The sequence below is a fragment of the Erithacus rubecula genome (assembly GCF_903797595.1).
Source record: "Erithacus rubecula genome assembly, chromosome: 5".
Lineage (NCBI taxonomy): Eukaryota > Metazoa > Chordata > Aves > Passeriformes > Muscicapidae > Erithacus > Erithacus rubecula.
In genome coordinates, this window is record NC_136687.1 from 64253711 (window position 1) to 64267198 (window position 13488).

General features: G+C 41.4%; 2 protein-coding genes and 1 long non-coding RNA gene across 16 annotated transcripts in view; all 3 read right to left on the bottom strand.

Moving 5' to 3' along the window:
- LOC306802150 overlaps positions 1 to 711 on the bottom strand; it is a 35535-nt gene extending 34824 nt beyond the window's left edge. For both annotated transcript variants that reach the window (XR_013774282.1, XR_013774283.1), the window contains exon 1: positions 282 to 711. This is a non-coding gene — a long non-coding RNA (uncharacterized lncRNA). The remainder of the gene's footprint in view (positions 1 to 281) is intronic.
- Positions 712 to 2192: 1481 nt separating this feature from the next.
- ADAD1 (adenosine deaminase domain containing 1) lies at positions 2193 to 10253 on the bottom strand. Of its 2 annotated transcripts, none has more exons than XM_079306564.1 (12): positions 9959 to 10253; positions 9460 to 9687; positions 8464 to 8619; positions 7889 to 8056; positions 7290 to 7352; positions 6699 to 6821; positions 6462 to 6585; positions 6131 to 6301; positions 5126 to 5352; positions 4423 to 4660; positions 3898 to 4030; positions 2193 to 3772 (listed from the first exon to the last, which is right to left on the bottom strand). In XM_079306564.1, the coding sequence occupies exons 2-12, from the start codon at positions 9632 to 9634 to the stop codon at positions 3659 to 3661; spliced, it is 1692 nt and encodes a 563-aa protein (XP_079162690.1). In that variant the 5' UTR covers positions 9635 to 9687; positions 9959 to 10253; the 3' UTR covers positions 2193 to 3658. The 2 variants fall into 2 exon arrangements, with proteins under 2 accessions (XP_079162690.1, XP_079162691.1); XM_079306565.1 differs by having other exon boundaries at positions 9460 to 9645; positions 9959 to 10230.
- A 288-nt stretch (positions 10254 to 10541) lies between these two features.
- Positions 10542 to 13488, bottom strand: part of BLTP1 (bridge-like lipid transfer protein family member 1) — an 84468-nt gene continuing 81521 nt past the window's right edge. For all 12 annotated transcript variants that reach the window (XM_079306238.1, XM_079306239.1, XM_079306236.1 and 9 more), the window contains 5 exons: positions 13184 to 13387; positions 12755 to 12949; positions 12189 to 12323; positions 11588 to 11753; positions 10542 to 11257 (listed from right to left, as the gene is read on the bottom strand). In XM_079306238.1, the coding sequence (XP_079162364.1) occupies positions 11041 to 11257; positions 11588 to 11753; positions 12189 to 12323; positions 12755 to 12949; positions 13184 to 13387 (917 nt within the window). In that variant the 3' untranslated portion in view covers positions 10542 to 11040. The remainder of the gene's footprint in view (positions 11258 to 11587; positions 11754 to 12188; positions 12324 to 12754; positions 12950 to 13183; positions 13388 to 13488) is intronic.

Here is a 13488-nt window from a genome sequence, read left to right on the forward strand (position 1 = left end):
TTGTAATTTTATGCAGAAAAAACAACTAAGAGAATTTATGACACAAAAGCCACAAGTCAATACTTACAAGACAGGCTGTAATTGATGAAAGTGAGCCTACTACAACAGCTATCTGCTATCATTGAGACTTTGATGTGCTTCCCTGGTGGGTGTGGTATGGAATAGTTCACCTTACACTTAAAACCAGACTAACAGTGGAAAAACCAGCAGTTTCCTTACATGCTGCAAAGAGAAAATAGGCGTTAATGACAGCTTTCTGCCAAAACTGGGAAAATACTCACAGCACTGCTGTCTGTTTCTCTACTCATCTTCTCTTCCCACGGTGAAGGAGTGCTCTGTCCCCACCCACAAGGACTCAGGAAAGTAAATACTGTCAGACATCTCAGCCACAAACAGATATGCTCCACCCTCTCCTCAAATCAGATGACAGTAATAGCAAAAATACTTTAATACAGTAGGACACAGCAGACGAGAAAACTTCTGCATAATTCCTTCTACCTTGTCAATCTTTGTAGAAAAATCCTTCTCTTCATATAGATTCCCTCTTATTCCAAGAATTCTTAAATGCAGCATACAGAAAGAAACAGCATCACACACAACACACAGCTTTGCAAGCAAATCTCTTCCAGTATCAGCTCAGACACTTTGCAGTGCTGCCCCAGCTCTCAGCAACCAGAGAGAGGCCAAAGGAGCAGTTTTCACTAAACACAACTCACTTAACAAACAAGGCTTCCTTTATTATTTCTTTAAGAACAAGAGGCCTCAACCTCAGCAGCTGGGAAAAACCTACCCTGGAGTCAGTCTATGCAGCTGGACAGCCCAAGTGAAATATCCAAGACATAAGTCCCTAAACAGTAAGCATTAAGTAAGGCAAGAACAGTCAAATATTTCAGAAAGCAGGAAATGATGGTAAAGAGATACTCACCCACACATTCATAAGGCAAGGCAGAAGCTGGACCTCACTAACCATTTCACAAACACAAGCAGCGTGAAATTACTTTTTTTGGTATTTGGTCTGCACAAACTGCTTTGGAGTTGGGCTTTCCTGAGAGAGCTGCAGGTTTACAGTCATGGAAAGAGGAGGCTTGGCCACTCCTGGCTCTAGTTTTGGAGATCACTTTTGCACAGCAGCCACGACCTGTCACGGATTTTCAAAACATGTTCAGGCTGCCTTGCTACCCATGTAGTACCTCTAGCAAGAAGTTCAAGACACTTTTTCAAAGAAATACTTGGATAAAGACTGATGCAAAGAGCTAGCTGAGGTGTGAGGAAGATGCTTGTGCTACACATGGTTATGTCTGTCAAATGTACATCTTATAGGTAGGTCCACATTCTTAAATAGCACCTGCAGGATCAGCTTCTGTATTTCCCCAAGCTTTAAAAGATGTCTTTAGAGAAACAGATGTAGTTAAAAGCATCTGAAAATGCATAGCATGGTGAACTTTACTAGACATACCTTGCCCTTGTAAGTTGCAAAAAAACCATACAGAACCCCTTAAAGCAGTAATAAAAATTGATTTCCTAAGTTGCCTTCTCCTGCTTGATTGCATAGCTCTAATATCAAATTAAGACAACACATGCTACAACATGCATTTGACATGACAGAGGTGTATGCCTATGTGGCATGTGACATTTATGTGACATGTATCTGACATGTGAATGCATGAAGTCTGAGACATGGCATGACATGATATGGTGCATGACAACATTATACAGTGGGTTAGTCCTGCCTTAAGCAGAGGCAAAACCATCTGTGGGATCATTCTTGCCCAAAACTCAGGGGCACACAGTGGGTAATGTAGAGAGATGGGGAAACATAATTTGTACCTGAAGGGAGGGTTTGATTTCTGGGTGAGAAAAGTCTGTAATATTGACTTGTGTAATACTGTATGTATCATGTGTACATCTAGGATGGGTAGAACCCATAGTGATGGGCCAAATTACCTCAAACAACATCTTGGAGAGAGAGCCACTGACTACAAAATGAGACCTGTGTTCATGTGTAAGAAGGAAGAATAATGTTCTGGTTCCAGCCAGGACAGGGTTAAGTTCCAGCAGCACCCAGGAAAGGGCACAGCCAAGACACAGAGGTCATTCTCTGTCACCTCACATCATTACCAGGTATGAAGGAAAGCAATCTTCTTCCAGGGAGGAGTTCCTTCTGGTTCAGAAATGGTGGAGGGAGCTGTCCATTACTGTCAAGGACTTTTATTGAACTTTTAACACCCCTGCAAAAAGGCAGCATTGTGCTCTAGCCCAGAATACAATGGCCCTTCCCAAGAATTCTTAGAAAACATTACATGGAACAAGTGCCACAATAAACTAAACATGACCACATAACCCCCCAAAATTAAAAGACAGTAACAGAAAACAAGAGTCAAAAAAATTCAACCATTAGCCAAAAAGAGGTCAAGGACTGAGTAGTAACAAGTCAACGAGTTTCAACAACTTGTAAATCAGCATAAGATCATCCCCACAGAAAACTCTACTTATTATCTGGAAGAACAGATTAAGGAAATCACAAATACCAGGAGGAAAAACTTCTTTGAGAATGGTCTAACACTAGGAAGGTGAAACATGACAACAGCACTACACTCACTATTTCTGATGAACAAGTACACTGTGTAACTCCCCACTCTTGCATGATTTCCAGAATCATGGAACATAATCCAAGTGCCCTGTCCTTCTTGAACACACCAGTGTTCACAACACCACACCAACTCCAAACATGGCATTTAACAACACCCTCCCACTGCTACCATGCTCTTATGGAGCAGAACTTATAAAGAAGTAAATTCCCTTGTGACAGGCACCATTTTCCAGGTTACTGTGTATGCAGACAATTTCACCAGGACTTGTCAGTGCAGCAATGAACTCATCTGAGGGTGCAGGAGTCTTAACTCATCCATAAGCATTAACACTGATGTAGTTTGAGGCAAACCACAAAAGCTGCAAAAAACTTGTTTCTGGTGGCTTCTGTACTACATTGCATTATCTTCTTATTTACAGCTTTGACACCTCCATAATGCTTTAAACCCACTACCAGAACCAGTAATTGTCACAAAACAGTTGAGTAACAGCTGCTCATTCCACGTTTTGCATTTGGAAGTACAAAAATTATTTTTTAACTCTTATAGTACAAATTAGAAACTATAAGCCACTTGACAAATTAATTGTAAACAAAACTCTCAGCAAATGATGGAAGCTTACAGATAAAGCATAGATTGCCCACTTCTTTTTTTGTTCTCAAAAGACTCTTACATTAGCATACTTTTTTAAAAACAAATCCAGCTTTTAGTGATTTTTCTTTTTAAAGTGAAGATACGAAAAGGAAGAAATCAAGACGTAGAAATCCTGAAACTATCAGGAAAAATCATTTACTCCATGGGGTGGAGATTTGTAGGAACAGGGGTGAGCGAGCTGAAATGAGGTGGCACTGTGGTTGCCAAGGCAGAAGAGATTTACCTATAAGAAAACATCAATTTTGGGAAAAGACTGAACTGCTACAGGTGGTTAATAACTGCATTCAAACTGACAAAAAGCAGTTCCGTAATTGTTTTCATCCTGTACTATGAACTTAAAGTTGAACATTTTACTACTCAGTATATATGTACTGAAACAGATCATTCAAACCAACTTAACATTCAATCCACCTCCATCAATCACTGAACTGTTCAATGTGTGAAGACTTCACAATCCATGACCCATAACTGTGCTGCTCCAAGTAGCTCTGTAGCAAGCTTTTAGCTTCTTGGTACAACTGTGATTTAATCTAAAAAAAAATAAAAAATAAAAAAACCTTGAACAATCTCAAGCATTATGGTTAGAGAGATCTGTTCTTGCCACCAAGATGTGGTAGAACACACACAGTGGATGTCTGTCCCTGTGCCAGCTCACCTTTGCCTCGTGGTACGTTGGAAAGTGGAGCAGATCAGCCTGTCCCGCTTCCCTGGCGAGCATGCGGAAGCGGCTGAACATGGCGGCCTTGCACAGGCGGCTGGCCAGGCAGCTGCCGCTGCGGAACGGGGAGCTGCGGAAACGGGGATGGACATCAGGAACAAACTCACTGCAGGGACACTGCTCTGATCCTTGCAGGGGATTTCCCTCCCTCCTAACACACTGTGAATGCCATCACGGTAGAGTTCATCTCAATGCAATCTGAATCCTGATTAGTTTTATGCACTGTGAAGGTGAAAACATTTTCCCTGCTACAGGCAATGCACTACAGATACCTCCACTGAGAGAACTGTTTTATTTGCCACCTTGGTATCTCAGTATGAACTTACAAGATGTCTAAAACTTCTCTTAATCACAGGATGCCTTCAGCTAACACAGAATTCCCTTAATAGCTTAAAAAAGCTGAACACTCCAACAAACCAGCACAAATCCATTATTCCCAACAAAATGAAGATAAATGCTGACCTTTCAGTGGTTTTCCCACTTAATCCATCCACAACCTCCAGGGATGCATCTGACAATGTCCAATTCAAACTAAGTGACCACTGGTTCAAATCTGTTTGGATTGGCAGAGCAGCTTTCACCAAGTAAATATGAGATCTGTTGACCAGGTAAGGCACGGGAAGCTTTGAAATAAGTTCATCATCAAGGCGCTGCTTTATGGTTATGTCCAGTCCTTTTGTATCCTTACAACTTCCATTTCCTAGAAAACAGGACAAGATCAGTCACATACAAGTACATCAAATAAAAAAGCTAAAAATGCTCATTACTGCATTCTTAATCTATTATAGTCATTTTTTCACATAAAATCGTAAAGGTCAGTTCCAATATTCAATTCACAAAAAATTATTTCCCACTTTCTTCTCCAGAGGCACCATTATTTTAACTGGATGCTTTCTTTTTTTGAACCACTGTTTTTCACCAGCTCTTTATGGTCCCTGCAGAAGATCACTAAAACCAAACTTCAACCTTTCAGACCAGAAAATATGCTGAGAAGTTTGCCTCACATCCAACAGAATTTCTAACTGCCTACTAAATAAATACACTTTGGTCCACTGCATCTAAAGGAACAATTCTGTAACTCTCAAAGAGCTCATTGTTTAGTTCATGCTTTATAAAATACAATCAAACTGGAATATGAAAACACAAGAACTTGTACAGAACATACCCACAAGAATGTTGCTGATGTACACGGGCTCAATGAAGTGGCTCAGCAAGGCTCCCTGAAGACCAACCACCTCCCACTTGGTCAGCTTGTCACCAGCTGACATGCTGCTCACTCTGACAGTCTTGGGGGGACAGCAAGCAGCCAGGTAAATCCTGCCTTCCAGAGCAACATGCAGACTCAGCTCTTCACTGGCTTCATAAGCAGATATGGACTGGGGACCGAGATGGCTACGGCAGGACAAGAGAACGGGTTCCAGGGAGAAAGCACTCAGATCACAGAAATGACACCAAGTGGTAGCTAATGCTATTTCTCAGAAAAAAATAATCAGTAAATCGAGGCCTTGTATTATCTTCAACGCCTGTAATTCTTAGGAACACCAGACTGTGCTGCTCGGGTGCCTAGAATACTGAAATCAGCATTTAAATAGGAAATAGCCTTTCAACCTAATCTTAGCCACCAGTCTGTACACATTGAAAAGATCAGCTGCAAACAAGCTGCCACTTTTTGTCTACTCACAGTCTAACAGAAGTTACTTGTGAGAAAACAGCTGTAATGTTCTTAAAACCTCCTTTAAAACCTCACTCACGCTGTGATTAAAAATATTTAAATAAGAAGATACAACACATAAGGGAGACAAACCAGTGGTTGTTCTGAAGCTAAACAGTTCTTACCCTTAGTTACAAAGATATAAGACATCAAAGCAGAGCCTTTTTTTCAATCCAAAACTTTTTGTACTCCAATCTTGTATGATGGCATTAAGTCATTACATCCACTCAGAGATTGAATTAATGATTTAATAGCATTTTAATAGTATCTTGGCAAGGAGGTTAACAGGTTATTGTCTGCAATTAACAAAAGCTCGTCCTATAGCCCACGTAGAAGTTTTTAGCACCATCACATTGAGCTATATCTCATTTTTATCACTACTACCCTGTGCATTAACATTCTCAAAAGAAGACAGAAATGAATCTTCCACTATATCTTGAGAAGTGCCATGGTACTTACACCTCTGATTTTAACTCAGCAGTTCCTTTTGGAAGCTGGTTCATGTAGAGAGAGAGAGTTATATTTTGCTTTAAGGTAAGCAGCTTCGAGCCTGGTGCTGTGCAAAATATGGATCTCTCTGCCTTGGCTGGATTTTTGTTATAGAAAAGCAAGAGATGCCGGTACAAATATCTAAAAGAAAAATGCATTACATACTTTATACAATATATAATCTGTTATATATGTTTATGCTATTTTATTTATTATATACATAATAAACATAACTATAATTTGAGTGCAGAAAAGTGAGACAAAATGGCTGCACATGAAGGATTTGCAGAGACATTCCCACCTGAGCAGGGAACGCCTGGCAGTGACAATAGCATGGCTGTCGTGCAAGAGCCTCCCACAGGACTCAAAGCTCCGGCTGTAGTTGCATTCTCCTGTCCCCAGAGCTACCACTTCGTGCTGCCCACCTAAAACCAGAGATGCTGGTGAGTTCACCTGGCCTGGCTGCCACCAAGCTGCTTCAGTGCTCTGTGGGAAGAGGCTTCCCAGTGCCCAAAACCCACACTCAAACCAGACTTGCCCTTTTCAATGATGAAGGCAGCCAGGGAACTGCCACAGCTGTGGTACTCGGGGTGCTGGGTAGTCAGGCAGTTAAACACATCCTCAAGGGTTTGGGAGAGCTTTTCATAGGTATGTTCTCCTCCTAAATGAAACAATCAAGATAAATTTGCTGCTAGGAGAAAAAAACAGACATAAGAAACTTGCCACATTATAATCCTGAACACATGGTATAAGCACAACACACCTCCAGGATTCTGAAGATCCACAGGATTAAAAAAAGCTCAAGAACACAAATATTTGATGCTTTTATCATTCATTATAACAACAGATATAGCCCAAGTCTGATCACTTACTGCACACTAGCTCAGGTAAGGACAGAGAACACTGTTTCTATTCCTATCATGGGGACTGGTGACTGAAATTCAAGCAATTTACTGAAATTGTGTCCTTCTGTAGAACCAAGCCAAGTAATACTAGCTCTTACAGCCTTCAAATACGTTTAAAACAATAGTAACAACACAGATATCACTAAACATATTAAAAGACTGAAATTTTCTAGAAAGAAACTATTTGCTGGGCAAATAGAGGAAAAAACAAGACTATTCCTTACCAGTCCTTGAAACACACGCAGAGTTTCCTGGAGGTCGGAGCTCAGCAGGAGCACAGTGAAAATCTAAGAATTTAACAACATTTTGAAGTGGGATGGTCATTCCTAATTTCTAAACATAAATCTCACATGATTTCCAGTAAGTCAAACTTTACAATTCTCTATGAATTTGCCTTTCTGATTCTGAAGTCCTTGTAAGCTCAGAATGATTTAGACAGCAAAACTCAAAAGAAGATAAAATATTAATATTGTGGTAACTGAACTCTGTTGAAAGCAGTACATCAGTGGGGAACCCTTTCAACCATAAAAATTCAAACCCACTCAAAATGTAGTTCATGAAGCTACTTGGTGAGTAGCAAATCAAGTGCATCACCAACAACTCAATTCCTTCAGTATGCCTGGCATCAATTGAGCAACTCTTAATACACAAGTGACAGAAGTAAGAAACAGTTTCAGAACCAAACTACAGATTTGTCCCAAGTATTCAAGAAACCTGACAGAGGCCAATAATTGCAGCATTTAATAAAATCACAGATATTCTGCATAGGACACTGTTAAACCAAGCATTTCAAGTTCCAATTTAGTCTTGTTACAATATTTACCTGAATCCTCAAAAGACTTTGCCCCTGTATTCTCCAAGTTAAGTAGCTCAGCAAGAGCAAGTTTGGCTGCATTTAATTTAGATGCCTTCTTGTTCTTTCCCAGCCCAGTCTTGTAGCAAACACCATTTATCACAGCACAAAAGGCAAAATAAGGCCTTATGGAATTGCCTTTAAAGGAGAAGAAAAAAGCAGATGCAATCAGTGAAATTATTTTACGGCACTTCACCCATAGCTTTAAAATGGCCTTATACCAATTCCTAGAACAAACACAAGACAAAAAGACAATTTTGGCAAAGTACAGCTGTCATCCCAAACCTCCCCAAAAATTCTGGCAACTTTCCCTTCACAAAGTTCTGTTAAGAGCCATAATTAAACACAATCCATCTGATCTATTTCTGTAGCACCTCATCATGAGAAACAGCTGTGGAGGCAACAAAAGGGCATCCAAACCCCAGCATATCTGGGGGTAGTGCAATCAACAGCAAAAAGGTTCAGCTGTATCAGCACCATCAAATCAACTCAGGTCATCCCAAGGATAGGCACAAGCTACCTAATTTGGTAGCAGAAGTATTTACCTGCCACACTAGTTTCTTTCAATTCAAGCTGCAGGTGGTGCATTTTGGCAAACAGATGCAAGGCAGATACTGAGTTTATTACTCCCTGCTTGTATCTTTCAATTAAATCCAGCTCTTCCTGTGAGGGAAGGCCTGAAAAAGTGGTGGTGTCTGCTCCTTTAAAAAGAAAAGGTCCATGAACAAAATTAAACAGAGAACTGAACACACTTTCTGAAAATCTGCATAAAATAAACGCTCTTCAGACACTTCTTTAAAAAAAACTAAACCAAAATTTACTGCAGAGCATTACTGCTTTGTACTGAACCCTACATTAGCAACGAGAGCAATTCCAAAAGAGGTGTGTACAACCTCTTTTAAATGCATCAAAGCTTTTACCTGTAGTAAATACAGTAATTTCTGAATATAGACAGGTAATACAAAAAATATGACATATATCTCCTCTCCCCTCTCTTGTGAATCAACAGTCAAATAAAAGTTGCTGAAGGCAGGCAGCAAACAGTGGAACCTGTGTTTTTTCCCGACAAAGCTGTGCAGCAGTGGGACTCCTGTAAGACACTATAGAAGTTTCAGCAACCACTGGATAGATAAAACCATCAGCTTCAGGGGTGTGATACACCCAAGCACAACCACCTCCCAAGCCAAGAACTAAAAGAAATCCTCCCTTTTAAGTGTCTTACTCAAAGTGACACAATTCAAAATACCTCAAACTGCAGTTAAAAACCTTCACAATGTTATTTATGAAAATTCATGCAGCAGAACATACTCTCTATTTTGTCAGTCTACAGTACTGTTAAGGCTTAAGTTGGACTTGATAATTAGGTAATGCTGCTGCTACACAGGCCACCCAAAAACAGATGGCTAACAAACTTTCAGCACAAAAAGACTTTAGAAGAGGAGTGACATGTTTAAGGAAATGCTAAGGAAGTCATAAGAAAAAGCAAAGTTACTTTCAATAGCATTAACAGCCAGTCCCAGTGTATAAAGTGCAGACTATACCTGGATTTTCCATCACCCCCGGTTCACTGCACCTCATAGAACGAGGAAGATTCAGCCTTGTAGTCACAGGTTCGGAGAAATCCTTTGAAACTGAATGTCTGAGAACCTCGGGCGGCAAAATCTCGTCGAAGGCGAGCATTGCCGCACCCCCTAAGCGGCCACTGCTGCTCGCCATTTCGGATTAATCTACAGAAACTTAACACTAACGCTGCCAATAGCAAAGACACCCTGCAAAAAAAAAGCCAGCAGTCCTCTTGGTCAAGCTATTTCACGAGAACACCAGGAATTGGGGTAGAACTCAGACGTGGTGTCCCTCCCGGCAGGGTGGCCACTTCTCCCGTTGTTAAAGCACTTTTCCCTCACGCCTAACGCGGCCCTGCCCCTCCAAGGACACAACTCCTCAAGCCGCTCTTGAGGGAGAGAGGCGAACTAAAGCAGCAAAGCTGATCCCTCTCGAGTCTCCAGGCCGAGCCGGCGCTGGAGTTGAAGGGTTTGGTACCTGCACCTTGTGCCCTCGTCCTGCTGTGGCAAATTCCTCAGCGCTCACACGCCGCGGGCAGGCGGAGCACGGCAGAGGCCACTCGAGGGTGGAGAAGCCGGAGAGCTGCCAGCCGCCCTGAGGCGATGGGCTCCGAGAGCCGAGCAGCCCTCACGCCTCGGCGCCGAGCCCTCAGAGGCGGGGGCGGCCCCTCACAGCCCTTCCCGCCTTTCGTGAGGGGCGCGACCGAGGCGCGACGCCGCAGCTGTGCCTGAGGGAGCACCTGCGGGAGCACCTGCGGGAGTGAGGCCGCCGCCCGGTTTTACCCCTGTGCTGCCGGCTCGGCTCCAATAGCGCCTCCCGGGCACCTGCTCGCCTTCCCGGGCCGCTCCCACCGGGCATGGGCGGCACCCGGAGCCGCCACAGCCGTCCCGGACCGGGAGCAGCCGCGTCCCTACTTCTCGGTCGGGGCGGCGCTTCCCGCCTTCTGGCGGCTTCCCGAGCTCCTGGGCTTTACCGCACTTGAATCACACTCTGCAAAGTTACACCTAAAACACTCTCTTCTTCTTCAGCTTCCTCGATTAATAAAAAAAAAAAAAAAAAGTCCTGTACAGTAGTTAAATTTTATTACAAGTGTAATAAACTTCATGATTTTTAGCACTAAGGCAATCACAGTTTCATAAGTTATATATATATATATATATAATTTACACCAGTCTACATTGACAAATCAATTACTGGTCACATCAACAAGGGGTTTTTGTTATGGCAAGTAAAATTTTAAGAAAATTCACAGTTAATCTGCAAGTATTGTAAAGATGCAGGATCATATTGCACATCATAAAATGGACGCTGAGGAGCAGATTTACAGTGTTCCAGCTATTCCTTCACAGAATATACATTGGTCATCATCATCATCATCATGCATTAACTTCAAATACAGAATGGTATCAAGTACCACAGTAAACAGTTACTCACAATGTAAGTTTTAAATAGAGTAGCAAAAAGCTGTTAGGTTTCTCTTTAAACCATATTTAAGTTCTTAAAATATAATAAAACACTTTGATAAAATCAAATGGAGTTAGGGTTGTCACATTGTACTTTTAATATTCTTCTTTGTCTTTTCCTTTCTTTTCCTTCTCATCCTGTAGTGCAGTACCAAGTTTCTTTATAAGGACTGACAAAACTTTGTCCAAAGGATCCATGACACCACGCTGCAGCCACTTAGGGATAGTAGTCCTTGCATGGTGAAAGCCCAGCTTTTGGAGGATGTAGTCAACACCAACAGGATCTATTTTCCTCCCAGTCCAAGATATTAATCTAAAAAAGTAATAAATAGAAGACTCAGTCATAAATATATAAATATAGCTAACAGGCATTTGTATGTACATAAAAATCTATTTTCCCACTGTTACTTGTGACCAACTTAAATCTAACAGGTATGGTTTTGAACTTGATTGAGACAGATAAGCTCAAGATGATCAATGAACATCTCACAGGAAGATGATGTTTAAGGAGGTGAAAAACCTGACTGAAATGAATGAGTTTAAGTTTACTGTATCCTAGTTCAACAATGCCTTCAATCTGCATAAATTCTAACCCAGAAATTACTGCACAGCCAAAGAGACTGCAGCTAAAGGTGCCTCCTACCTGAGGGTGGGTTCCAAATGCCAAGTATTGCACATAAACTCCCTCCAGTCAACTGTAGTGTAGGTAATGCTTTCCTCTGCCTCTTTGTCAGTGGAGCTGTCCTCAAGGACACCAACAGAGTTCTTCTGCCCTGGACGAGCAGCCAAAATGCGAGGAGGAAAAATTGCTGCAAAGTGGACAGAGGAAAAATGCCAGTCAGTCATGAGCAGCTCACTTGGATTCTTTTTGTAAGCTGTTCAAATAAAACAGAAGAACAAGTCTCAACAAGAGAAGAAGCACCTTATGTTTCCAGAATTTCTGCAAAAGACCACATAGTGCTTAAGAATGGACATGCTGCAACTGAACATACTGAGGTAGAAAAGTAAATCATTCTGAAATCAGAAAAAGGCATATCTTAAAAAGACTCCACTGATGAAAGGATTGCAATAACAATAATAAAGCTGCCCTGAAACAGTGTTCATCTGCCTATACCATCTTATAAAGAGAAAGCTAAACACCAGGTGTCAAAATAGGGGCAAGGTTATGATTTAGAGCATATTTACTGTCAAATAATCTGACAACTGCAGATTGGCAGACAAGTGTTACTTCATGAACAACTCACCTTTTTCTTTTTCTTTCAGGTAAGCAGACACTAAGTCATGCAGAAACATGATCAGTTCAGCATCCATAGTCACACAGATGTGGTCAGTGAATTCAGTTACTACACTGCATTCCACCTTTGGTTTAACACTTGTATCTACAGCCAGAAAAAAAATAGTATCAAAACACCTACAAACACATACAGTAAATCTAAAAGTACATAGAATTTGCATGCAAATAATTTGAAAATAATATTTTTCATTGAACCAGCAACTCTTGAGAGGAAGAACCACAGTTTACATTTTAATAAACATAAGGAAACCAGGCCTATGAAAACAGCCAGCATAGCTGAAATGTTCATATTAATTTCTCTTTAAGTTTTTTTCTACAGCGACCAGTCTCTGCACTAGATCTTGACTCTCTCAAAATAATTCCCTCTACATTTTACTACAAAATGTTATCTCTTCTTGCAGATCTGCAGCAATTTTCATATTAAATCCCCTTATCAGCACACTAACTTTGCCTTTTACTCCTAATTTGTGAGAAATAGTTTTTGACTAAGAAAAACCAAATTATGTTTTACCACACCTTGTAATGAAGGCTCTTGGGGCTCTTGAACATGAATAGATTTAAAATCCAGCTGCATCCTTGGCAATGCAAAGATGGTTTCAGTTTCATGGTTGTAACTGGAGCCACCCCTGAAGCCACTTAACAAGCTTGAACTTTTCACTGTCGTGCTGCTCTCTGGGTTGTTGGCATCAACATTCCGAAGCAGGTTCAGCTCTGCAGCAACAATGGGAGAGATTAAATCGTGACAAGGCAAAAAAGTTAAGAAAAATCTCTTGTAAAACTGCCGCTGTATGACTGTTGAGGAGATTTTATCTTTTATTCTGCTCCCAAAAGCGTAGCTAGAAAAGGTCAATCCAATTTGTTGTTCATACACTTGAGATTTAGCAGCTTCTCAACAGCTCTATCTGCAAGCAGATCAACCCCCAGACTGAATGAACCTGATCTAACCTTCATTCCTCGTGGCTGTCACATAATTGAACCACTCCTTCACACTGGCAACTCCATGAGGGGGATTTTCGTGGCGCCGCCGCGTTATCTTTGTGATGGTGGCCATGGGGCTTTCCAGAGCCCCACAGGGCTTGGTGACCATGGTGTTATGGCCCAAATGAAAGTCCAGGGTTTGCACAATGTACGTGGAGTGTTCACTGGTACCTGCATTGAAAGTGTGGGCAGTGTGTGGTGGGAGAGGAAAAAAAAAGTAAAAGCAGTTCAGTGAGGGTAGTGGAATTTTTTCTCATTCTCCTACAGGTATT